The 23,831-nt window shown below is 50.4% G+C and overlaps 2 protein-coding genes and 1 long non-coding RNA gene across 3 annotated transcripts in view; 2 read left to right on the top strand and 1 right to left on the bottom strand.

The window, feature by feature from the left end:
* Positions 1 to 176: 176 nt before the first annotated feature.
* ZNHIT3 (zinc finger HIT-type containing 3) lies at positions 177 to 4,454 on the top strand. The gene is made up of 5 exons (XM_029927781.1): positions 177 to 336; positions 468 to 499; positions 1,314 to 1,397; positions 2,383 to 2,463; positions 3,909 to 4,454. Exons 1-5 carry the CDS (start codon positions 251 to 253, stop codon positions 4,088 to 4,090), a joined length of 465 nt encoding a protein of 154 aa, XP_029783641.1. The 5' UTR covers positions 177 to 250; the 3' UTR covers positions 4,091 to 4,454.
* MYO19 (myosin XIX) overlaps positions 4,333 to 23,831 on the bottom strand; it is a 26,614-nt gene continuing 7,115 nt past the window's right edge. The window contains exons 4-23 of the mRNA XM_029927779.1: positions 23,044 to 23,176; positions 22,296 to 22,365; positions 21,674 to 21,776; positions 20,968 to 21,064; positions 20,750 to 20,826; positions 18,990 to 19,080; positions 18,391 to 18,562; positions 16,578 to 16,651; positions 15,715 to 15,836; positions 15,434 to 15,547; positions 14,993 to 15,169; positions 14,546 to 14,698; positions 13,454 to 13,561; positions 12,552 to 12,622; positions 10,737 to 10,840; positions 9,069 to 9,235; positions 8,811 to 8,940; positions 7,441 to 7,526; positions 5,952 to 6,254; positions 4,333 to 5,107 (exon numbers count right to left, since the gene is read on the bottom strand). Of these exons, the coding sequence (XP_029783639.1) occupies positions 4,979 to 5,107; positions 5,952 to 6,254; positions 7,441 to 7,526; positions 8,811 to 8,940; positions 9,069 to 9,235; positions 10,737 to 10,840; positions 12,552 to 12,622; positions 13,454 to 13,561; positions 14,546 to 14,698; positions 14,993 to 15,169; positions 15,434 to 15,547; positions 15,715 to 15,836; positions 16,578 to 16,651; positions 18,391 to 18,562; positions 18,990 to 19,080; positions 20,750 to 20,826; positions 20,968 to 21,064; positions 21,674 to 21,776; positions 22,296 to 22,365; positions 23,044 to 23,176 (2,481 nt within the window). The 3' untranslated portion in view covers positions 4,333 to 4,978. The remainder of the gene's footprint in view (positions 5,108 to 5,951; positions 6,255 to 7,440; positions 7,527 to 8,810; positions 8,941 to 9,068; positions 9,236 to 10,736; positions 10,841 to 12,551; positions 12,623 to 13,453; positions 13,562 to 14,545; positions 14,699 to 14,992; positions 15,170 to 15,433; positions 15,548 to 15,714; positions 15,837 to 16,577; positions 16,652 to 18,390; positions 18,563 to 18,989; positions 19,081 to 20,749; positions 20,827 to 20,967; positions 21,065 to 21,673; positions 21,777 to 22,295; positions 22,366 to 23,043; positions 23,177 to 23,831) is intronic.
* On the top strand, positions 12,308 to 13,367 carry LOC115282004. Its single transcript, XR_003904489.1, has 2 exons — positions 12,308 to 12,782; positions 12,887 to 13,367. It is a non-coding gene; the product is annotated as an uncharacterized LOC115282004 (long non-coding RNA).

Below are 23,831 nucleotides of genomic sequence, written 5' to 3'. Positions count from 1 at the left end.
GACGACAACTGTGAACTAATCCTGGAGGCTCCCAAAGGAGCCACTGGATGCGCATCGAGTGTATCGACTTTCTAGTTATCAACTTATCAGGACTGGAGCAATGAGCAAGATCGATCCATTGCTTTTGACTGCCAGTAAGTGCTGTTCGCCTATTGGTCCGGGTTAAGGAAACTGGGGGAAAAGGGCGTGCACTTAGTACCCTGGGCCGGAGACTCGCGTGTTTGAGCGGGAGTGAGGACGGGGGGCGACCATGGCGTCGCTGAATTGTAGCGCCGTCGTCTGCGTGGTTTGCTTGGAGAAACCCAAATACCGCTGCCCCGCCTGCCGCGTGCCCTAGTGAGGGTGGGGGTCGTGGGGGAGGAGGTCGGGCGCCCGGGGCCTGCGGGGCGGCTTGGGGACCGGGCGGGGGCCGCGGGAGGGGTCGCGCGGCTTTCCGGGCTGACGCGGTCACGGCTCTGTTGTTGCAGCTGCTCCGTGGGCTGCTTCCGGAAGCACAAAGGTAAGGCCCCGGCGCTCCCCGAGTGCGGACAGCCCCTCGACAAGCCCTGCCTCGCCGCAGGGGCAGCCTCTACCTGTGAATGCTTCCTCGGGCTTCCAACAGTCAAAACTTTTGCTCTGCCTTTCCTTTATAGTATTTCCCCCGAACTGGACAGCTTTGGCTGTTAGAGTCGACCCTAGTATTTTTTTCATCTTCGTATTCTGACGCAGAAGCTGTGCTTGCTGAGTTTAACAGAACGTTTTCTTTCTTTTAAAAATGTTTCGTTAGAAACAACGAGGTAGATCTGTTTACCATAAGGAGCGATTAGTCTACATTGTAACTCCAATTCGGAGTCTCTTCTTTGCCACGACCTCATGCTGGGTTGACTCTTTTGTTAAAGTTCATTGGCTTCTTGCCTCTAGTGTCCTCCCTTCCAGACTCTGACTCAGAGGTCCGTTTCAAGCTGCTTCCCTTCCCCTGCTGTTTTTGTTTTTTACCCCAACATTCCTTGAGCATTTTCAAAGGAAACTTTTGCTAATTGAAGTCTGTGTGCCACTTGATCTTGGTGAAAGCCCTGTTAGGCTCGGCAGGGTAAGGAGGATGGGTCCGTCGACCCTCGGGGTGCATGAGGCCTGTTACCTCCACTCTGTGCCAAGCTCAGAGTTGCCTGTTTTCTGGATACTGCCCTTTGATCCCTCACTTCCTTTGCATCCATCTGTCTTCATCCCCATCCCTTCCCTGAAACATGTTTCCCACCTAGATGCTGGCTTGGTGGAGAGTTGCGGCCTTGTTACTAAAGTACAAGTGATGCGCATCTGATCTGTGTCTCTTTCAGAGCAGTGCAACCCTAAAACTCATCCTATTGAGAAAAGAAGATCAGCTGTTACTGCAAAAAGTATAAAGCCTACAGAAGACAAAGGTGGGATGGTTGATTTCAAACCAACCAATCTAGGAAAATGATTCAAATAAAAGCAGCTGAAAGGAAAGAGATGTGGGTTGGGGCAGGGAGTTGGCTTCATTAAGGAGCAGCACCTTCCTTAGCCCCAAGCGCCAGGAGTTGGGGCTCCTGTTATGTATCATAGAGCAACATGAAGGTATTGTTAAGGACAGGAAACAAGGTGGGGGCTGCAGAGGGCATAAAGGATGGTGCTGTGGTTTGGGGATGAGGGGTGGACCCTGCTGGCAGGATCCTTTTCTAGTCGTGGCTTCAGGTCTCCCTCCATGGGCCTGGCGGGAGCTGTCAGGTCACCTGAGGTAGGCTTGGGTGGGTGGCTGCCTTTGGCCTAGGTCACCTTCCTGTTGCTGGGTCTCCTCTGGATTTATTGTGGGAGTGGACTGTCATCTCATCCATCTCTCCAGACTTCAGTATCTCCTGGGTGTCATGCTAGTCTCTGAAGGCAGCTCCTCCTGGTCACTGAACACTCACAGCATGGGGATAGCCTATTTCTGCCCTTTGAGAAACTTCCTCATTGGGTTCAGGCAGTGCCAGAAATTTCTGGCCATGCTAAAAGCACAGGGCATCCATGTTAGTGGGTTGTTACAGAACACCTAGTTTTTTGGCTTCTGACAGGGCTGGAGCCATAGTGAGGGGAGCTGGGGTGATAGGAATTGGAAAAATCACACTCCTGGCCTAAAGAACACAGGAACCTGTAGAACAAATATATGAATACTAGGATGTATTCGTTAAAGTCACCAATTCTTTGCTTTCACTTTCATTCCCTTTCCAAAAATAGGAATATTGGTACGGTTATAAATTCCAGAAAAATCATTTTTGTTTTGTCTGCACTTACTCCTGCTACTGTCACTTGTGTGCACATTTTTTACCTACTGCAGTAGTTGTTAAAATCTGGCAGCTAAGTATTGTTTCTGGTCCTAATCAGTTGATTGTGTTTTGTACTCCTTAGATGACGACGACTCTGTAGCTGATTTTCTCAATAGTGATGAGGAAGAGGACAGAGTTTCTTTGCAGAATTTAAAGAATTTAGGTAAGTCTGTGCTGTGTTTCCTTACCAACCACTGATACATTTAATCTAATATATAGAATGTGATTTTTTTTTTTATTAATACAGTTGATCCTTGAATTGCACAGGGGTTGCACTCCCCCCGCCCCCCAAACTACCATGCAGTTGAAAATCTGTATGTAACTTTTGACTCCCCCAGAATTTAACTATTAATAGCCTAGTGTTGACCGGAAACCTTACCAATAGCGTAGTTAACACATTTTTTATGTTATATGTATTATATGCTTTTGTCTGACAATAAATGAGAGAAAAGGAAATGTTAAAATCATAAGGAAAAGAATACACCTAAAGCACTGAACTTATGGGGGGAAAATCCGTATATAAATGGGCCTGTGCAGTTCAAGCCTGTTGCAGGGTCCACTGCACTTGAGCATGGCGCGCAGAGCCCTTCATTGCAGGATTCTGTGATGTGAACGCTCAGGGCTTCAACCCCTCCCAGCCTGCCCACAACTCTTTCCCTGGAATCCTGCTGGCTTTGTGGGTTGACAGAATTCTCCCTCAAGGCTTGGTTCAGGGCACCCCTCCTCAGCTAAACTTCTCTTGACTTTTTGTCTTTCTCAGAAGCAAGCACTTTTCACCTTCCCACGGGGCCTTGTAATATACCACTCATATTTTATAGTAATTTCTGTCTCCCACACCAGTTTGCAGGGCAAGGGCCTGCATTTGTCCCCATGTCCCCAGTGCTCAGTACATGGTGTAGCCATTAGTGCAGAGGGGGCAATCCCAGGGTCTGATTTTTCAGAGGGATGCAGGTGCTAACAATGCCCAGCATTTCTGCAGGACTGTGCGGTCAGTCTTCATAGCAGTTCTGTGTGTGATTAGTGGGCCAGTGGAGTTCCTCCAGTTGGTTTTCATTGTTTCCATCTCCTCATAGGCTGACTCTGCTTGGCACCCGTTCCCATGGTAGTAATTAGTTATACTGAGGGTGAAGCTGAGATACGAGGGTAGGTATGAAAAGTTTTGTAAACTACAAAAATATGCAGATGTTGAGTGTCTGTTCATTGCTACCAATCTTTGTGAGGATCAAGCACTTGCTTAAACAACCTTCAGAGTATGTGGTGTAACTGTCTTCACCCAATGAGAACCTCCAGGCATATGATGAACAAAAACATGCCAACAGCTTATGCTATTGTTTTCTATATTTATCCCAGTAAAATATTTTTTCCTGGTTGAAATGGTCTAAAGTTAAACTATTTACAGAGATGCCAAGACCAACTATCTGTGATGGTGTTTAACTTGGAAATATGCTGATCTCACCTTCTTTATGTGAAGCATTGGTTCAGTTTTTGGTTTTAAAGCTTAAGGAGATGGAACACTGTTGATATTTATTATGTTAGAAACACTTAGCTTTTAGCTATCTCCATCTGTTCCCACTTGAACTCACACTGCCTTTCTTATTCATTTTTAAGGGGAATCTGCAGCATTAAGAAGTCTGCTGCTCAATCCACACCTTAGACAGTTGATGGTCAGCCTCGATCAGGGGGACAACAAGGCACAGCTCATGAGGGCCTGCATGCAGGAGCCCTTGTTTGTGGAGTTTGCGGACTGCTGTTTACGGATTGTGGAACCGTCCCAGGATGAGGATTCTTAAGATGGTTTATTGTGCTGCTTGCTCAGTCTCTGCGTGGCTCTCAGAACCTGCCTGCTCCTCCTCCCAGGACAGCTAGTGTGGGGCCCTGAGCAGGGGGTGGTGACTCCCAGGGTATAGGACGGCGGATGCTGGGTAGGCCTCACAAGTCTTTATCTCAAGCACCGTGGGCATGGGGTTCAGACAAGATGGGGATATTCTTGGTGGCAGACCCTTTATGGAGAAAAAATTTGATATTTAGAGGGTTGTCTTTAAATATTTTATTTTTGGTATAAGTTAGACATTGTGAATGATATTGTTTGTCATGTTTTATACCCATTTGAGTTAAAACTTGTTTAGTGTTGCTAAATAAAATCAATTATAATAATTCTCTGGTTAACTGCATTGTTCATCCTTAGTTCATAATTGCTTGAAATTACATCAAATCAACATATTAAATAATAAGATTTTATTCTTTTTAAAGGAACTAAATGCAGATGTCCCAGTTGAAATTTTAGGGTTAATTTCAAGCTGACTTGAACTGTTCTGTTGTGGGGAATTGGAGGTGCCCCAGTGTAGTGATGAACGACACCCGTGAGTCGGATCTATGAAGGCAGACGTGCGAATTTCTCTGTGGCCTTGAGGTTTCTTAGTCCTGGTTTGGTAACCAACCCGTGACACCTGTCAGGGCTTGAGATGTAGGTGTGAGCCCCAAGCCGTTGGTGACTGCGGTAGCCCTGGATTGTGGGTGGGAGCTGTCACTTGCTCATGTGTACTTAGAGTTGCTGTGGGAGTAGTTTGGCAGCTTTGTGTCGATTGAATGTCTTTGGCAAGGCAGCTGGCAGGAAAAGGCCTTTTGGACACAAAGGCACTAAAGGACTGCTGAGCTGGGTGAGGCTAGAATGTGAGCACTCACACGTGGCCCAGGCTGTGTCTTTCCAGCAGAATCTGATTAAAGCCAGTAACACTGTAGGGTGAAGGTTCAGGGCAGATGTCAGCATAAGGCAGTGGAGACTTTCTGCAGTGGAACTTGACCGAGCCCTAGAGAGAAAGATACAGCTTACCTCTGGCTCCTAAGAGTGCCAGCTGTACAGGTGCCTAGAGCAAATGCTAGAAGTGCAGAGGTATGGACAAGACTGGTATGATTCAGTTAACATTCTTTTCTCATTCTAAACTGGTGGCAAAGTCCAGAGCAGTATTAAAATATAAAATTTCACATCTATTCCGTGTGATGCACAAGGGAGCTCTCCCCTACAAGGAGTATTACCTGTCATACTCGTAAAACTGCTTACAACGGGAAGAGCAAACAGTTACACTTCTGTTTACGTTATGGCTAGCCAGCATGCTGTCATGGGAGATCCTAGAGTGATTCCTCTGGGATGGAAATTCACTCTTTCCTTCCTCTTGCCTTGTCAGTGTCACTTAATCCTTGCTGTGACAGCATGTAAGAGGCTGAGTATTAGCCCGTGTTCTATGCTGGCTGACTCTTTCACTCTGGCTGCCCATACTATCAAAACAGAGCTCCTGGACGACTGACTTGCCTGCTTATTGTCTGCTCCACTGGAACAGGAGATAAACCAACCCAGAGTTTTAAAAAGTGGGACTGTTTCAATGGAGATTCAGAGGAGATTCTAGAAGACTCATGGGCAGTTTTCAAAAAGTGAAAGGGCTCTGGAAAATTCCTAGTTGTAATGATGGTAGTAACCCAGACATGCAGCCAGCTGGGCAGCGCAGGCTTCTGGTTTCCTGAGCAGGATGGCTCTGGCCCCAACATTAGTCCTGCTCCCAGTGGGGACTCATGGGCTTTGCCTCCTGCCTTCTATAAGGAGGTGTGAGGGACTCAGAGCCATGGTGGGCAGGACCACCATCCTGTCACACAGCTTACCTGAGGCAGCGCTCGGATGGATGTGACACCAGCTTGTTCCTGTGCCATCTGGACCATGGAGCTGCTGGGTCGGCCCATGGGGAGCTGGAGGCAGGCCCAGACCACCAGCTTCCTCTGAAAGCCATGTACACCCCCAGCTGCATTGGCCAAGACCAGGCCCAGGGGCCAGAGGCGGATTACTGCTGCCAGGAGGCTGGTCTGTGCCTGGGGACGCAGGAGGGAGGCTGAGGGAAGGGGAACTTGAAACACGTGTTTTTCTTGGACACCATCCAGTTCTTTAGAAGCAAGGAAAGCCATTCTGATCTTAAAAAAAAAAGAATGCCACTTTATAGCTTTCAATTTATTAGCTCTCCTAAGGGAAACCAAAACTATCTTTAATAAGACAGCCTAACAAGTAAACTGAATTGGGGTGCCTGGGTGGCTCAGTTGGTTAAGTGTCCGACTTCAACTCAGGTCATGATTTCACTGCTCGTGGGTTTGAGCCCCGCATCGGGCTCTGTGCTGACAGTTAGCTCAGAGCCTGGAGCCTGTTTCAGATTCTGTATCTCCCTCTCTCTCTGACCCTCCCCTGCTTGTGCTGTCCCTGTCTCTCAAAAATAAATAAAAAAACAGAAAAAATTTAAAAACAAAACAAAACAAAAAAAAAGTAAACTGAAGGGCACCTGGCTGGTGAACAGCTGGATACCTTCAACCAGATTGGCGCCATGTGGCAGAACTTTATACCCACAGGCAACTGTACTTAGGTCTTACATGTGCTACTTTAAAAATAATAACTTGGAGTGCCTGGGTGGCTCAGTCGGTTAAGCCTCCGGCTTCAGCTCAGGTCAGATCTCACGTTCGCGAGTTCGAGCCCCGCATCAGGCTCTGTGCTGACAGCTAGCTCAGATCCTGGAGCCTGCTTCCAGTTCTGTGTCTCCTCTCTCTGCCCCTCCCCCTCTCATGCTCTGTCTCTCCCTGTATCAAACATAAAAAAAAAATTTTTTTTTAAATAATAACTTGGGGCACCTGGGTGGCTCAGTCGGTTAAGCATCTGGCTTCGGCTCAGGTTATGATCTCATGGTTCGAGGGTTCGAGCCCCGTGTCAGGCTCTGTGCTGACAGCTAGCTCAGAGCCTGGAGCCTGCTTTGGATTCTGTATCTCCCCCTCTCTCTGACCCTCCCCTGCTCACACTGTCTCTCTCTCTCTCTCTCAAAAATAAATTTAAAAAATTAAAAAATAAATAAATAAAAATAACAACTTGAGATCTGAATGATAGACCATAAAATTCCCCCCCTTTTAAAGTGTATAATTCCATGATTTTCAGTATATTCCCAGAGTTGCTTATTGCCACTCTTTCTGTGTCCAAACCACCCTGCATTCTAAGTGGTATTTCATCCATGAGGAGCTTGGGGCCATGTAGTGTGTGGTGGCAGGGTCAGCATTCCACCCTGGGGCCACCTGACACCAGACTACCCACTGCCCATCCTGACTGCTGGAGTCAGATACTCACTCTCCAGTTCTGCCATGTGCGCTTGATGGCCGTGGCAGCTGCATGCATCCTCTGGATGTGTTTCCGAGCCAACCAGGAACGGAGAGCTAAGGGGTTCGCCCAGAAACAAGACAGAAGTAAAGGAAATGTTGGTTAGAGCTGTTAGCAGCCTGGCTCTGCAGCAACACCCAAGCTGCAAAGAAGTTTGGAATAGGTGCTTTTTCAGTGACTGGCTACGTCGTGCCACTACATAGGGTAAGGAGCTAATAACCAGAATACCTGAGGCAAACCCGGCTCTGAGGAGTGTCCCTCACTGTTTAGACTGGGAGAGGCCCACTTGGAAGGGCAGCTGGGAGGCCCACCTGCCTCAGGCTCTGGCTGGGGCAATGCCCAGGGGACAAGAAGTTTCTCTTATTTGGGGAGTCCTCGATTGAATTTGTAAAGACAAACCCAAATTTTGTTATTTCACCCACCCAGACGGGGTTCTATAATGTTTCCTTATGCCACTGCTTTATGCCGATACACACAGAAATGTGCCTGACGAAGGTGTCATCGCCCTTGACATGTGGTTTGGCATCCTGGTTTGAATGGAATATTAGAAGTAGTTTTCCATTGAATTTAAAATATTCTTAAAAGACTTCTTAGCTGGGGCTCCTGGGTGGCTCAATCTGTTAAGCTTCTGACTTCAGCTCAGGTCATGATCTCATGGTTCATAAATTCAAGCTCCACATCAGGCTCTTTGCTGACAGCTTGGAGCCTAGAGCCGCCTCCAGATTCTGTTTCCTTCTCTCTCCGCCCCTCCCCCACTCATGCCCTCTTTCTCAAAAATAAAAACATTAAAAAAAAAAAAGATTTTTTTAGCTGCAAATAAGAATGGTCTATAATAACAGCCATGACTTCACCACTGTCAGATATCTGGGTTGTTTCTAGTATTTTTATCTTCAAAATAAGACTGCTGTGAACATGGTTCCTCTGGCTCTTCCTTTGATGAATCAAATCTTGTCAGTTTTACCTTCTCAAACTAAGCAGGTAGTGACTTGTCATATAGGCAAAGGAAGATGGCATAAATCGTTCTCTAGGTCGGGGAAAGGGGAATTAAAGGCAAATTTTTAGCCTCTGCTGCCTACAGAGCACCCCACCCTCATTTGTGATGTGACCTGGCTTCCATTAAACTGGAGACTCTGGGTGAGGTGGCTCAGAATGCAAATCCCAGGCCTGTGGCGTCAATGTCTTGAAGCTGGGACACAGCTTTGGTATACGGGGGCTCAAGCAGCAGCATTTCAAAGGAAACCTGTACTGTGCAAGGTCTGCAGCAGCTGACAGGGACTGCATCCAGGTCTCTCTGGTGGCCTGCAACCGCAGCTGTGTGCCCAGAGCCCCAACTCTCCTACCTGCCTGGATGAGCGTGGCGGCCCGCCTCTGCCTCTCCTGCCTGCGGTGCCGGTGTCGCCTCCAGCTTCGCTGGATGCAGTAGGCACACTGCTCCAGCACCTGGGCACGCCCACGTTCCAGAAGCTCCAGCTGGGAGAAGAGGTATCCACTGAAGTCTGCAGCCTCCCCTTCCACGGCCCTGAGGTGGACCCAGACCCTGTCCTGCTGAGCAGAGCACGCAGCTAGTGAACTCTGCTCCTTGTTTCAAACCAGCTTACCATGGAGTCAGTCATGAACACTTTGGTCCTCCCACAGTGCACTGGGGCTGGTGTGGCCTTGGCTGGGTCACCCAGTGTGGCTGCTGCCTGAGTTAGAGCTGGAAGAGTATGGAGGATGTCCTGGAGGAGAGGTTGCAGTGTGGCTGCCTTGGTGTGTGGAGACCATTCTACAGGATGGGAGACAGAAGTCTCATCAGCTCTTGGTCATCTACCTTCTTCTATGGACTTAAGGAAGGGTTCTGGTCTCCCTCATATTCCATAGGCTTCTTTGCTGCTGTTCTTGCTTCTAACCACTTCCACATTTTTGGGGGGGAGGCCAGAGGTGAGCCCTCTATTGTTCCTCAGGCCCCTGGCTATTCTGAGGAATACCGGAACCCCCACTTGTGGCTGGCCCACAGCCTCCATTTCTGTGGGTCCCCCGGGCAAGCTGGCAAAGGGCAGTAGGTGCCTGGACTCCAACCTCCAACAGCCAGTATCTGTTCCAAGGCCCCAAATATGCCGAGGGCCAAGCAGGGCAGTTGGACCACGCCCTGAGCCTCTGAGCCCTTAACCCCCTGCCAAGTATGGGAAAAGGGAGAACACCTCCCAGTCCCAGGGAAGTCCAGCAGGTCCCCATGTCGCATCGTGCATAGCTGGCTCCTGCAGAAAGATTTACCTGAGGGCTCTGACCACCTTTTGCTGCCCAGTGCCTCTCTGGAGACAGAGTCTGCCAAAGACGACGCCGCAGACGAGAAATCCCCAAATCAACCAGGGGCGAAGGGGGCTTTGGGCACAAGACACAGAGTAGTAGAGCAAATGATGAAGAGAGAAGGAAAGATGTGGGGAAAAAGAATGAAAGGAAAGTGAAAAAACTATGCCCAAAAGGGGAGGGAAATCAGGACTGTCCCAGGCCTAACAGGCTCCATGGTAAGGCTACATGGGTTCAAGAAGCTGCTGCTGGGCTGGGGTTCTTCTGGGCAAGAGCCTCACACACTGTCCTTGGCCTCTTCTTCCTCCACCTGTGCCAGGATCTTATCCTATATGCCCTACATGGGCCAGACCTTTCCCTTGACGTTAGAGTTTGCTGAGTGCCTGGCAGACATCTCCACTGGATGACTCCAAGGACCTGGAGCTCAAGTCAGTCCTGCAGAGCTCAGCGGCTGCCCCCAGACCTCTCTTCCCCACTGGCCAGGCATAATCTAACCAGTTTCTTCCCAACATTGCCCAGAGTGCCCACATCTCTAGCCTCTCTCGACTCTGGACAACTTAGCCTCACTCCCAAGGCCTGCCATGGGTCCCCTAACAGTGGTCTCCAAAAAGCACAAGGCTGACATCACTCCCTTTCTCCTCTGAGATGCCCTCATCTGCCCAGAGAATAGAGCTCAGCCTCTGTGACGTGGCCTGCCTGTTACCCCAGCCTCACCTCCAACTGTTCTCTGCTTTTATGAATTCCTCATACACACTATTTGTTGTCGCGCTGCCTGTAGGTCTCAATTACCTGTAGAATCGGTCTTCAAATACCACTTCCTCCAAGAAGCCTTCCCTGATTCACAGCTACCTAGCACTACCTATGGCATTCTGTTCTTTCATCTTTCTCCACTGTCTGTCTTTCCCCCATCCCTGATGGCCCAGAACAGGTGCTTAGTAAACTGTGCTTGAACAAAGGACTAGCAAATGGGCCCCACTCACCTGAATGCCCTTCATCAGGAAACGGGCTATGGGGGGCAGGGGATATGCGAGCACAGAGCCTTCTCAGTAATTTATATCGTTCCACGAAGTTCTGGTGAGGGATTCTGGAAGCCAAAAAAGGTGGAAGAAGACAATGAAGTGATATCTGTGAGCCTGGGACAGCACGTGGGGCTAACGGGAATTACTCTATTCTCAACAACCAAGCAAGGTGCACCTAGACTGTGCCCACTGAATGGATGAGGCTGTGGTTGTGGAGAGACCATTTAAACTGGATCTGCTCTTCCTGTAGCCTTGGTCTACGCAAACAAAGCTCCTCACTTTTTTAGTAGGGGATTTTTGGCCTGCCTCCTTCCAAAGGGGCTTGCGGGCTCCTCCCCAACTGGATCACTCATACAGTCAGCCACATCTGTTGCTTCTCTGATTCTCCAGCCTCCCCTGGTTCCTCCTGATTTTTCTGCTCCCCTTCACCTCAACACTTAAACAGCGATGACACCTTCTATTTATACCTCCTCCTGAGTCTGGCTTCTGTGCCCAACACTGGTCCAGTGTGGCTCTTGTTGCAGCCATCAGCAAACACTATGCCACCAAATCCAGTAACTGGCCTCTCGGAGGCACCCAGTTGATCCCCGTCCCCATACAGCTCTCTCAGCCCCTAGGACCCCTGTGAGTCTGGCTTCCTCCTCCCACGACTCCTGCCAAGTTGCTCATGCTGGTTTCTCATCATCTATCTGCCCTCTCTCTAAAGGTGAATGTTGCTCAGCAGAAGGCTTCAGATCTCTTTTCTCTCCCCACTGTGATTTCCTCCTTGCTCATGGTGTTACAACCCACCAAGAACAGATCCTCATGTACCCTCCAGTTCCCAAAGTTCTGGGCCCCGAGCCTGTCTTGTAGCCACTGCAAACCTGACAAGGCCACATTCCTGACTTCCCTCCTTTCCCACCTCCAGCCTGTGCCTTCCCCAGACATCCTATCTCAGGGATAGGATTTCCTGATCCATTCACTTGCCTCAGACAGAAGCCTGGAAGTTATGTGTGCAACCTGGAAGCTGACTGCTCCCCTGGCCCCATCCCACGGTCAATCACCCCACAGTCCTGTTTCTATCACAAATGATACTCCAATTTCACCCATGTCTCTGCATGTTTCATGGTTGCTACCCTTTTCTGGCCACCAGCTTGCCAATACACCCACTTAACAACCTCCTCACACATCTTCTCCTTTCTCTTCTGACCCTGTCCAATATCCACACGGTAACCATAGAACATGAATGAGAACACAACACTCTCTCCTCACAATGTCTAGTGGCTTCCTGGCCCTCTGGACTGCCAAGTCCTCATGGAGCCTCTGAGGCCCCTCTCTCCCCATTTCTCTATGTACAGGCACTTAAGCATCTCAGTTCCTAAGCTGGAGCCTTGTGCTTGCTGGCCCCTTCCCTCCTCAGAGACCTGAGCTTAGAGGGACCCATCCCTGACCAGCCCAAAGATCCTCTTCCCCCTTAGTCTACCTAGCAGCATTTTATGTCTCTTTCCTAGCACTGATTAACTTAATACTTCTTATTCTTGATTCCACAGGAATGTAAGCCCCAAGAGGCAGAGGCTCACCTTCCTTATTCACTGATGCTAGCAACAGTGCCTGCTACAAAACAGTACACAGAAAAGGAATGGATAAACGAGCAAGTGAAGTGTCTTGAGTTCCAGGTTGACTCCTGCAGACCTGCCTCTTTCTCTTTACCTTGACATCCTGCTCTGGGCTGGAGTTCCGAGTCCCATGCTCCACCCAAACACTGGCCCTACCCCCTCTGGGGCTTGGCCCACTCACCGGATGGGGAAGCCAGCAGCACTGATATGAATGGTCTCCACAAGGCCACAGGCCTCCAGCTGGCTGAGGACCTGCATGGGTGAGGAGACAGGGTAGGCACCTGTGGTGGGGAGACAGCAGGCCAGAAATACCACTCCTCTGCCCTCTGAGGCTCTGGTCCGTGTGAACCTACAGGCTGTCCTGATGCTTGACTGATGAGGGTATACTCTCCCTGCTTCTGATACTGCGGAGGTAAGTGCTGGTCCTACTTCTGTCTCACCACATTCAGCTGCGCAGAAACTCTGCCTCGTGATGCAGCCCAACCCAATCTGTTTACTTATTTTTATATTTTACAGGCAATGGAGTAAATCATAGCTGAGGAGGAGGTTATATTGTAAGAATTCATTGGGACCTGAGTGGAGAGATCCTGGCCATAAACCCTAAGGCCAGTTGACTATGGGACTCTCTCCAGCATCCAGCACTCATGCCTCTTCTACACCAGAGCCCAGTACCCTGAACAAAGGGCAGCTGCTGGCCATCAACTGTTTTTGTGCAAATCAGAAAAACTCTACCCCTGGTCAGAAGCAGCCACACCGTGCACCGACTACATGCAAGGTGATGAAGACCCTTCAGCCAATCACCTAATCTTCGGGGCAGCTTTAGTCTCATAAGGGCACATGGACTGGTAAGCAGAGTGTAAGACGCAGTGGAGGCTTCCTGGCTAGCTCACTGTGCCGTGCATAGACCGAAAGACCATACATGACTGTCCTGCCAAAGCAGGGGCACAAGATGCCCTAATGTCAAACTCAACCCAAGAGACTTGCTCTGGTCACTCCATATAGAGCCTAAGTTCTGCCTTTCGTCCCTTCAAGGCCTTGGCCAGACAAGCCTCCCTGCAAAGCAGCTCTGGCCCAGTGAATTACCTCCTCCTGGAGAAAGGTGTGCGCCTGGCCTTGGCTGTTGGGCTTGATGCAGCGAATGTAGTGGGGCGTGGTGCTATGCAGAACCTGCAAAAGCTGCTCCAGGGAGGCCTGCGGGGGGAGACCACGGGATCAGGCAGATTGGGGCTGCCTGTGGGCATCAGCTGGGCCCTGGGTAGTGACTGCATCAAACACCCTTGGCAATCCTCACAGCCCTAAGACAGGGCCTAGGATGATTATGGGAGGTGCTCACTGAGTCCATGCACCCTCCACACCTGAGCTCCCAGTGCCCCTCACCTCCGTCTCTAGGGACCTTCCTGACTTGTGATCTGTACTTGGTTGGTCTATACTCCCCTCTCCTCCCCCCATCACCAGAACAATCTCAGAAGCCACTGCCATTCATTCAGGCAACAGGTGTTCTCATTAAGCCCAGACATAGTCAGTCTGCTGCTCAGAGCCCAGGGTATGATGGGGCTACACAGATGTGGGCTGGGTAGCCCCTCAGTAGCATGTCTGAGGCTAGGCAGGGAAGAGCTAACCAAACCTGGGCTCCACAAGGTACTTCCACTAGGAGGTAATGATTAGGCTAAGATTTGATGGATTAGAAGGAATCAATAAGACAAGGGATGTGGAGAGTAGGAGTCCGGGATGGCGGGGGTGTGGGGGTAGTGGGGAGGGGCATCCCAGGAAGGTGGACCAGAATGTCAAGGGTTGAGAGACGGCAGAAAGCATAAGGTGCTGGAGTAGGTGACAAATCTGCAAGCCAAGGACAGAGTGTGAGCAGGAAGTTGCAAAACTGGGAATGAACCAGGACACAGATGTTCATGTAACTATCGTTTCTCCATGATCACCCTATTGGCCATGGGTGAGAGGCTCCCACTGTGCCACCCACAAGCCCCTAGGCTTGTCAGTTATGTGTATCTGTTGGTTTTCCGGTTTGGTCTTCCTCATGAGACTACCAACTCCGTGTGGAGTGGGATCACGTCTACTCACCCATCAGTGTTCCCCAGCAAACAGCACCAATCCTGGGAGGTACTGGGTAAATATTTGAGATTGATGAGTGAACCAAGCACATATCAGCACCCCCAGACCCACCTTGAACTTGGACACTACAGTCAACACAGGGGCTCTGCTTTGGCCAGAGGGCTCCTCCTGGGACTTTACTTCAGGGTCCGTAGGAAATAGCACCTTGAGTAGGCGGTCCTGAGACTGCTGTAAGAGCCTGGTCAGCTCAGGGGGGACAGGGTCCTATTGGGAAAGGACAAAGGCAGCAGGTTATGGGCAGGTTGAGTGCTACCAGGGTTGTCCACAGGTTTGCCAGCCCTGCTCACCCACACCCCCGAAGAAGGGCTTCTACAGGAGACCCACTGTGACATGGGTCATTTCTGGGCAGCTTATGCCTGATGAGCAGAGATGTCAGGCAGGTAGGCCTGAATTCCTGGGAGGACGTTCAGTGGAGAGAGAATGCATATCAGGAAACTTCCATGTATATGCATCAATGACTCAACATCTCATTTCACGCAGGCCCCCACAGGCTCTCACCTTGTTCTTCTCCACCAGGCCTGCAGTGTGGTACTGCACAGGCCCAGCATAATGTACCACGACAAAGCTGGGCTTCTGGCTGAGCCTGTTGTGGCCCAGGCGTGGACTGCCTGCCAGGGCACTCTCAATGCGTGTCTGGAGCTGGGCTGCACTGCTTGGCCGATTAAGGCGGCATTCCTGCATGGGATGCAATGCGCAGTCAGTCACAAATATGAGACAGGTTCACCAAACTGTCACAGATCCCCCCCCCCCCCCGGCCCCATCAGCAGCATAGCTGTCACACAGGCATCATAGTGACCCTGAGAGGGAAGGAACATAGGGATTAGCAAACCCATTTGGCAGATGGGAAGACAGAGACACAGGGAGAGCCTAGGATAGTCTCTGAGGCCCCAGAAAGGCCTAGAGACCAACTCTGGTGCTCAGCATACTAGCTGACCCTACCTCATTTATGAGGGAGCAGATACTGATGGGGCTTCCCTCAATGAGATCCAAACAGGCCTGGTTGTCCTGGTAGTTGACAAAGGACCAGTCCAGGCCCTCAACTGCATATTCCTCCTAGGGGACAAAGGTAGGTGTTGGGTGGCAGGAGAAGGCATCTATGATCTGAGGCCCAGATGGCTCATCCATGGCTGGCCTCAGTACCACAGCATATTCCAGAACGGCATCAAAGAAGGAACTAAAGACTCCTGGTCAGACGCTGGAAAGAGCACTTTACTTCTCACCTGCTGAGCCCTCAGGTAGTGAGCCACAAAGTGCTGTTGTAGCTTCTCGTTGGCATAGTTGATGCACAACTGTTCCAGACTGTTGTTGGGAAATGACTCAAATCCATATACATCCAGTAGGCCTGAGAGGATGGGGGAGAACCAATGGGGCCACTGCAGGGAGCAGGGGCGGGGGGACTGTAGGAGCCCCGGGTGAAGCCTCATACTTGGTACCCTGGAGGGGAGGTTGAATGAGCAGGACACCCAACAGTGGGCACAGTAAACTCACTGCCCTGGGGTGGGTCACATCTTCACTTCATGGCCTCTCAGAATTCAAAGTAGGAAGAAAGGCTGAATGAGGTATGAGGGGCAGCCTAGGGAACATTTCATGTCCATCCAGTTTAGAGGGCTTTCATCTCACCAGCCCCACTGATATCTAGAATTCCACTGTCTCTTGAGCAAACCTCACATCTTTCAGCTTTACTTCCTCCTCCATCTGACTACCCCACCCCAGTTCCAATCATGTTACCATGTCCCCCAAATCCCTCCTCCATCTGACTACCCCACCCCAGTTCCAATCATGTTACCATGTCCCCCAAATCCCTTCTAATCCAGCCATTGTGCCTATCTCCTCACTACTCTCTGGAGGCTGGAGCTGGGTCTCAGGGGAGAGGGGGTCCTCACAAACAAAGCACCATCTGAGTCTGTCTGGAGAGCTATGGATGGCTCAGATGCGGGCACAAGAGCACAGAGACATCCTGGCCCAGACACTGGTGGACAATGAAGAGACAGGGGTGCAGAGAAGGAAAAAGAGCTGTTGCAATTCACACAGTAGACTCCACTGTTTATGAAGGAGTGCTCCTGGAAGGGTGAGCCCCTGCTACCTATGAAAGTGGTCCAGGAGTCAAGGTCTGCACAGATGCTGCTATTGATCACGGATACCAGCCAGTCAAATAGCCTGTTGGGGTGGGGGTGGAGGGAGAGAGGACTCTGGTGAGAGGTCAGGTGAGCCTGAGGGGTGGCAAAATTGCTCCTCCAGCCAGGGTGCCACACTCTCAAGGGCCTGTGTTCCAAGGTGGACAGGCCAAAGGGTCAAACCCTCTCCTCCCATTCACTGCCCATCCCATCTTGTCCCACTATGAATGCAGGCTTGTGGTCATGAACGTTCTTAGGACGCACAAACCTGGCCTGTCCTCCCAACAAGACTGAACACAGGACTGGTAGACTCCGGGGCTAGACAGGGAATGGGACTCCATCAGTCACATGGCTGGACACCCAGCTGGAGTCTTAACTGGAAGGGAAGCAGTGGATGGGCAAGCCTAGGTGGGGTTTGCAAATAAGTGAGTTCACTGGGCGCCCCTGAAAACTGGACCTGTGGCACCTAAGCTCAAGACCCTGCCACATCCCCGCCTCAGTCCTGCACAAGCAGGCCCCAAGTCACCTGAGGCCAAGGGGCACTCTGCACTCTGAAGCGCCCCACCCTGAGAAGGTGAGACAGTTACTGTGCTGGTGACACAATACTATTAAGGAATTACTTTCTTACGATTTTTCTCAAAGTGACTACTACAGCTTACTGCAATGAAGTCAGGGGTTTCTGCTTTTGCATCAGGGGCTCCAAGTACCTGTCTGAGGCCACTGAAAACAAGTGGCCTAGTGTTACAATGACCTGATGTTTATTGTGTATGAAGTGCTCTATGGTTAGAGGTTCACACGATCTACAGTCATCATATTTTATTTTACCTGCTTATTTTACAGTGACTTGACACAAAGGCTTTAAAAGTCTTTGGCCTGAAATTAGCTTTGAGGCAGGAAGAAATGAGTCTCTTACTGAACTGGGAGCAGTCTGAGCCTAGCTTCCCCAGGCTATGTTCAACTCAGCAGATCTAATTCCCTCAGTAGTGCTTCTCAGGCTCTTGACTCTTCAAGAAGTTCAGGAACACACAGAAGATTCTCTCCCCAGGTGCCCAGGTTCCCATGAGTGCACACAAGCTCGCACATGCACGTATGTACACACACACACACACACACACACACACGTGTTCTGATCCATGGTTTTGGAGAATTCTGGGCCCCCTGACTCCCTTATTTGGCACCCAAGGCTCCCTTACTCAGAACCCAGGATGAGAAATCACCCTTAACCACATAGCCAGAATGTGGAGCTGCTCAAATAACCCACCAGGAAAAGGCCAGGACCCTCACCTTAACCCTGTTGTGGGATCCCACCTGCTTCATACTGCTATCTGAGACTGTGAGCCACGCTTCTGGCTCAACCATCTATCAATTTCCTCAGGTAACATGAAGAGATAAAGTACAAGGTCACATGGAGATTGAGGAACCTATTCACCCATAGGTCTAAACCTGGAACTCTGAGGACCCCAGATCAGCTTGGAGGCCTGCTCTGCCAGTGAAGACCTAAGCAGGCTTTCCTCACACATAGCCAAAGGCAGAGCAGGCTCCTATACTCTGATAATGAGCTGAATCTAGCCCAGAATGCAGCAACTTCCCCATACAGAGTACTCTGGAATTAAGGTGAAAGGCCTTGCCCAGGGAAAACCCAGGAGCCATTCATTCCCTACTCTCCATTCATATGCTTTATCTGGAAGCCCTCACGGTGGGCCTCGGCCTATTGCCTGATGGTGTCTGATCCAACTCCAGGTAAGGGGAGAACATGGAAAAATGAGGGCCCAGAGTGCTCACCTTGCGTAGACTAGTTTGGCCAGACAGTCTCTGCGAGTGTCACACTCAGCTTGGGAGCAGGGCTTCCGGAATACCTGCTGCTGCCTGCCTGCCCTGATGGTTCTAATCTGCAGTGTCTCCAGCAATGGGTCTTCTGGAAGCTGCAGCAGTGAGGCTGATGTCCTGATAGAGCCTGAGAGGGACAAATCACCCTCCATCCAAAAAGCCCTCTTTACAAGACACTGTGTGAAGTCACCCAACTGGACAGAATAAACCTAGGTTCTGGTGCATGAGGAGACTTGCCCAAAGCAGAGTCTGGACTTGAACCCAGGACTTCTATGTCCCAGTCCACACGGCCACATGTGGGACAAATCACTTTTATAAATACTCTGACTCCTTTTTTCTCACCTGTAAAACAGAGACGCTGCTATTTGCCTCACCAGAGATGTGGTGAGTAGTAACATCCATGGTTTCATCAAGGGAATCCTCATATTCCAAATTTCACCTTCTGGCCTCCCCCACCTGGTCCCACCAATGTTGGCCCCTTTTCAGACAGGGCATGCCCTGATCCCTGCGTGTGTGACCAAAGCTGATACACAGGCCCCCATCCTTGTTCTCACACTTGGCATTGTCCATCAGCTGGCAGGGCTGGGCTTCATCCTCAGAGTCAGCAAACCGGATATTTCCGAGGTGCAGCAGTCCAGCCAGGACCTAAGCAGACAGGAGAGGACATGACAGGAGCACCTTCTCAAGGGCTGAAGCCTCGCCTGGGAGAGGCCCCTCTCCTGAGGAACATAATCATGAGAACAAAGTAGTAACACACTCCAGTTGATGCCCATGACAGAGATGACACAGGGAAATGTTATATCACAAATCTACAGAGATTTCTGGCTGGCTCAGTGGAGCATGTGCCTCTTAATCTTGGGGTTGGAAGTTCGAGCCCCATGGTGGGTGCAGAGATTACTTAAAAAAAAAAAAATCTTTAAATTACAAGCCTATAGACAACAGACTTGGTAAAAAGAGAAAAGCAGGATGAGAACCCATGCAGTCTGACTTCAGATGTCTCCCAGGGCAGCCAGTGGGCTCCTATGTCACCTATGATCTGTCCTTGTGCAGGAGGGACTTGTGAGAACACCACTCCTGTTACTTGTAGATCAGGCTTATTTCTCTGTGGCTGGTAAGGGGTTGGCTCTCACTCCCTTTGGTCCTTTCTCAGCATTGCTAGGCCTCTGACAGTGCAGCCCAGGGTAGGATATGTGGTCTTGGTCTCTGTACAGTGTCTGCTCTCTTGCCTGTGCACTCACTGATCCACAAGGATGAATCTCCAGGGGTTACAGAGAGGACTCAGGGGTCCAGCAGCTGGGGAACACTTAGTCCCCTCTGGGGAGAGCAGGGCCTCTCCTGCCATCCCCATCTGGTCCTAGGCAGCGTATCTCCACATGATACCAATTTTCAGGCCACAACCTACCTTGGGAGATTGCTGTGCCCAATGGGCAGAGGGTCATGATACTACCAAGCCAACACTCCTGTCCAGACCCTGGTGTTGTCCACTTGTCCTGGGCTCGTCCCCATGTGCTGTCCCTCTGGCCGAGCTTGATGGTGCCCATACTGGGCATGATCCCCTCCCTGACTGAGCAGCCCCAATCTAGAGGAAGAGGTCACTTTCCACTGCACTGCCATCTCCCTGCAGGTGTTTCTCTGTGCCTGCTGCTAGCCTATCCTATATATCCTGTCCTGTTGCTCTGGTGGGTGAGGAGGTGACAGGGGAGGGAGGAAGTAAGCACGGTCAGCAAAGACAGAAGGGAGAAGGAAAGCCACTAGTGGGATGAGACGTGTCCAGCTCACATGAGTCAGCACTCCATCTGAGAGGAGGGAAAAGAAAGTAGGAAATCGGAATTACTACATCTGGTACAAACTGCCATATAGTGATGTCTGACCTTGAGGAGGTTACTTTACCTCTCTAGTTTTCTCAAGCACAAAATGGGAAAAATCTTTATACATACAGGACTGTTGAAAAAAACAAATGAACTAAAAGGTATGAGCATGATTTTAAAATCTGAATACACTGAATGAACATGTGGTAGCGTCACTTTTCTGTTCTGATCACCGCAGTGATAACTGACCCAGGCACCTCACCCTCTCCTCCGGGGCACTATGCTAGATTTTATCATACAGCCCTGCTTACTTGATCACTGTCCTCTATGCTCTGTCTGCCCTGACTCCCTGTCCAGGCTCAGCTGCACAGAGGGTATTTGACTCCTTAGAGATTGCATAGTGGGGCCTAAAGTCCTAGATCCTCAAAGTTCAGAGAAGGGGCCTATGAAAGGGGCTGCCCATCTGTCACTTTACCAAACATAAGAGGGATGCCTTTTCTTCTCACCTGAAAGATGTTGTTCTGAGTGGGGATGTCAATGCCCAAGTGAAGCATGGCCTCTCTGGTCACCTGGAAACAATCCTCTGAAAAGGAATCCAAATCATAGCCCAATGTCAATACCCAAGGTCAACAGGGGCTTCAAGGGATAAAGAAGGCAGGCCCTATGCAGAATGTGAGTGGGTACTGACAGGTCAGCCCAGGGTGCTAGGCAAGGCTTCCCCTACCTTCCAAGATCCTCTCTGGGTTAGGCAGCCAAGAGAAGGATGCTCCCTCAGGAAGGTGCCACTGGAGCCTCTCATCCACACTGGCTCCTTTACAGATCTGTGGGGAGGTTGGGTGTGAGGAAGGCCAGGCCTGCATAAGCCTGGGGTTGCGATGAGGAGAAATGCTTCAACATCACGAGGCTGAGAGGTCCCTGCACAGAACCCAGGGCAGGCCCAGGGGCAAAAGCCGCAGCAAATGTTCTGAGTATCTCCAACCTGATGCAAAAAAGCCTGCTGAGGCCTGTGGTCTGATGAGGAAAGCACTACTGTCTGGGAAGCCCCCATTCCCCACCTGAGAGCAGGGAGATGTACTATCCATGCTCTGGGGGACCCCAAGTCTGATGGGAGACACATGAGACACAGTTCTAGGGAAGCCCTCATTCTGTTGGAAATAGTTGCCATTCTAGGAGTCTTCAGTTTGATGAGGGTGACACAGTCCCTGTCTCAAGGACCTGTTGGTCTGATGGAGAAAGCAAATGCATCTCCATGTCAAAACTATCCTGGGAGTAGAGGTCCAGCGTGAGCTTCCAGGAATAAGGGGCAGGATCACCAAAAGCCAGGTGATGAGGCAGGCCTGGAGCACAGGGGGGGTTGAGGGGAGGGTTTGGAGACTCAGACCCATCTCCACTCTACATCTGGGCAGTGGTAAGCCCAGCCTGACACAAACCTGGTAGAAGATGTGGAAGTTCCTCTCACTGGAGGCCTGGCAGGCCACGCGAGTTTTCTCTAGGAGGTATGTCTGGACTGCAGCTCCAGTCATCTGGTGGGCACTGGGCACAAGCAGACCAGAGCCCAATAGTTGTCTGTTCATTCCATAGCCATTTATTACGTATAACCTTGTCCCAGAATGCAACCTAACCACTCCCCGCAAAGCTCTTCTTAAAGAGGGTCCTGACTACAACCACTCAACAAGTCCTTAACTGGTCTTGAACTTTCCCCAGCTAAGTAGACAGGACCAAGCCCTCTATATGTCATTTTGTCCCATCCCAAACCAAGAACAGAAGCCCCAGTTTCAAGCGTGAGGGTGTAGTCCAGAAAGGTGGTAGTTTAACTCAAAGCCCCCAAGCAAGGGTAAAGCCAGGAGGAACTCACACTGCCTCTGGGTCCCTAAGACTGGAGTAGCTAGAACTCCTCAAAGATCACCCTCAGGCTCATTTATCCCACAAACATGACGTGCCAGGAGGAGCGGGGCTCTGCCCACGGGAATAGCCCAGGCTGGAGACTGCCCCAGCCACTTTCAAACTCCCCACCCCAGGCCTCCCAGCAGCCAGAGTGGCAGCAGCCATTACCTGTTCAGCTGTAGCTGGATGAACTTCCCAAAGCGACTGCTGTTGTTATTCCTCAGTGTGCACGCATTCCCTACAGATCACACCTATGTTTATACCACTCCTCATGTTTACAGGGTCCTCATGGCCCAACGGGGGGTCTGTCTCTATCTGCAGGTCACCTAAAGGCCCCTTTGTGGGCTTCCAGGTCACAGGGGACTGGACTAGGGAATGGGCTCTTGGGCTTCAGCAAGTGTGTTTCAGGAGAGTTAGAACTTCCTGGCAATGAACTGGAATGAGCAAGTCTAGGTGGTCAGGGACTGTCTTCTTTGAATGAAAAGAACCAAAATCAACATACTGTCACTATTGAGTTAGACAACATCTAGGTACAACAAACCTGTCTCCACCCTGCATCTGGGAAGCTGTAGGCCCAGCCTGACATATCTAGGCTTGAGTCCCAACATAGAAAATAACTGATGAGCATTCTTAGATAAGTACCCTTCTTCTCTGAAACATCAGAAAACCGTATATAGGAACAGGATTTGAACTAGAAGAGCCGCAAAGTCCTCTCCAGCACACTGTTACATCTACCTAGGCTAGAGGAGGAGATGACTCTAGTGGATGGAGGCCAAGGGTTCCTGGGAGGAGGTTGAGGGTCCAAGGCAGTGAGTGATACACTCTCACCCTCTCAAAGAACTAACCCTCTCCCTGGGAGGTGGCGAATCCCAAAATAAATGGAACTGAGGTACTATGCACAGGACACCAAGCTCACCAAAAGCTTCCATAACAGGGTTGGAGTTCAAGATGCGCTGTTCAATCCTCTCTGCAATTTTGTGGCTCTCCAAAGATGTGGGTGAGGCAGCCACCACAGCATAAAACTTCATCAGGCAGCGGGACGTCCAAGTCTGCAGCAGAAACAACCCTGTGGGAGACGAGTCCATGTTCCCTCCCACCAGACCTCAGGGTATGGTGCCCACTAGAGCCCTCTTCACCAGCATGTTGCTGACCACATGGAGGAATACTGAATTTAACTATGTCCTTGGGCAAGCCATGTCACCCATCTGTGAAATGAGAGGAGGGGTGGGCGTTGCTCACTTCTACTGCCTCTAGTTCCAGAGGACACCTTTACGAAATAAAAGAAGGGGAACCTGGGGGCTCAATCAGTTAAATGTCTGACTTCAGCTCAGGTCATGATCTTACAGCTCAAGAGTTCAAGTCCTGCATTGGGCTCTGTGCTCACAGCTCAGAGGGTGGATCCTGCTTCGGATTCTGTGTCTTCCTCTCTCTCTGCCCCTCTCCCACTTGCACTCCCTGCACTCTTGCTCTCTCTCAAAAATAAACAAACATTTAAAAAAAAGTACTACTACATGGCAATGAGAGGGAATGACATATGGCCATTTGTAGGAAAGTGGATGGACCTTGAGGGTGTCATGCTGAGCGAAGTAAGCCAGGCAGAGAAGGACAGAAACCATATGTTTGCACTCATAGGTCTAGCAGGAAAACAGGAGAGACCTAATGGAGAACCAGGGGGAGCGGAGGAGGGAGAGAGAGTTGGGGAGA

Source organism: Suricata suricatta, chromosome 17, assembly GCF_006229205.1.
Source record: "Suricata suricatta isolate VVHF042 chromosome 17, meerkat_22Aug2017_6uvM2_HiC, whole genome shotgun sequence".
Taxonomy (NCBI): domain Eukaryota; kingdom Metazoa; phylum Chordata; class Mammalia; order Carnivora; family Herpestidae; genus Suricata; species Suricata suricatta.
This window is presented reverse-complemented; position numbering and strand designations above follow the sequence as displayed.

Coding starts and splice junctions, on each gene's coding strand:
- ZNHIT3 (XM_029927781.1), top strand. CDS start 251: ATGGCGTCGCTGAATTGTAGCGCCGTCGTCTGCGTGGTTTGCTTGGAG. Junction 337..467: donor CCCGCCTGCCGCGTGCCCTA/GTGAGGGTGGGG, acceptor CTGTTGTTGCAG/CTGCTCCGTGGGCTGCTTCC. Junction 500..1,313: donor CTGCTTCCGGAAGCACAAAG/GTAAGGCCCCGG, acceptor TGTCTCTTTCAG/AGCAGTGCAACCCTAAAACT.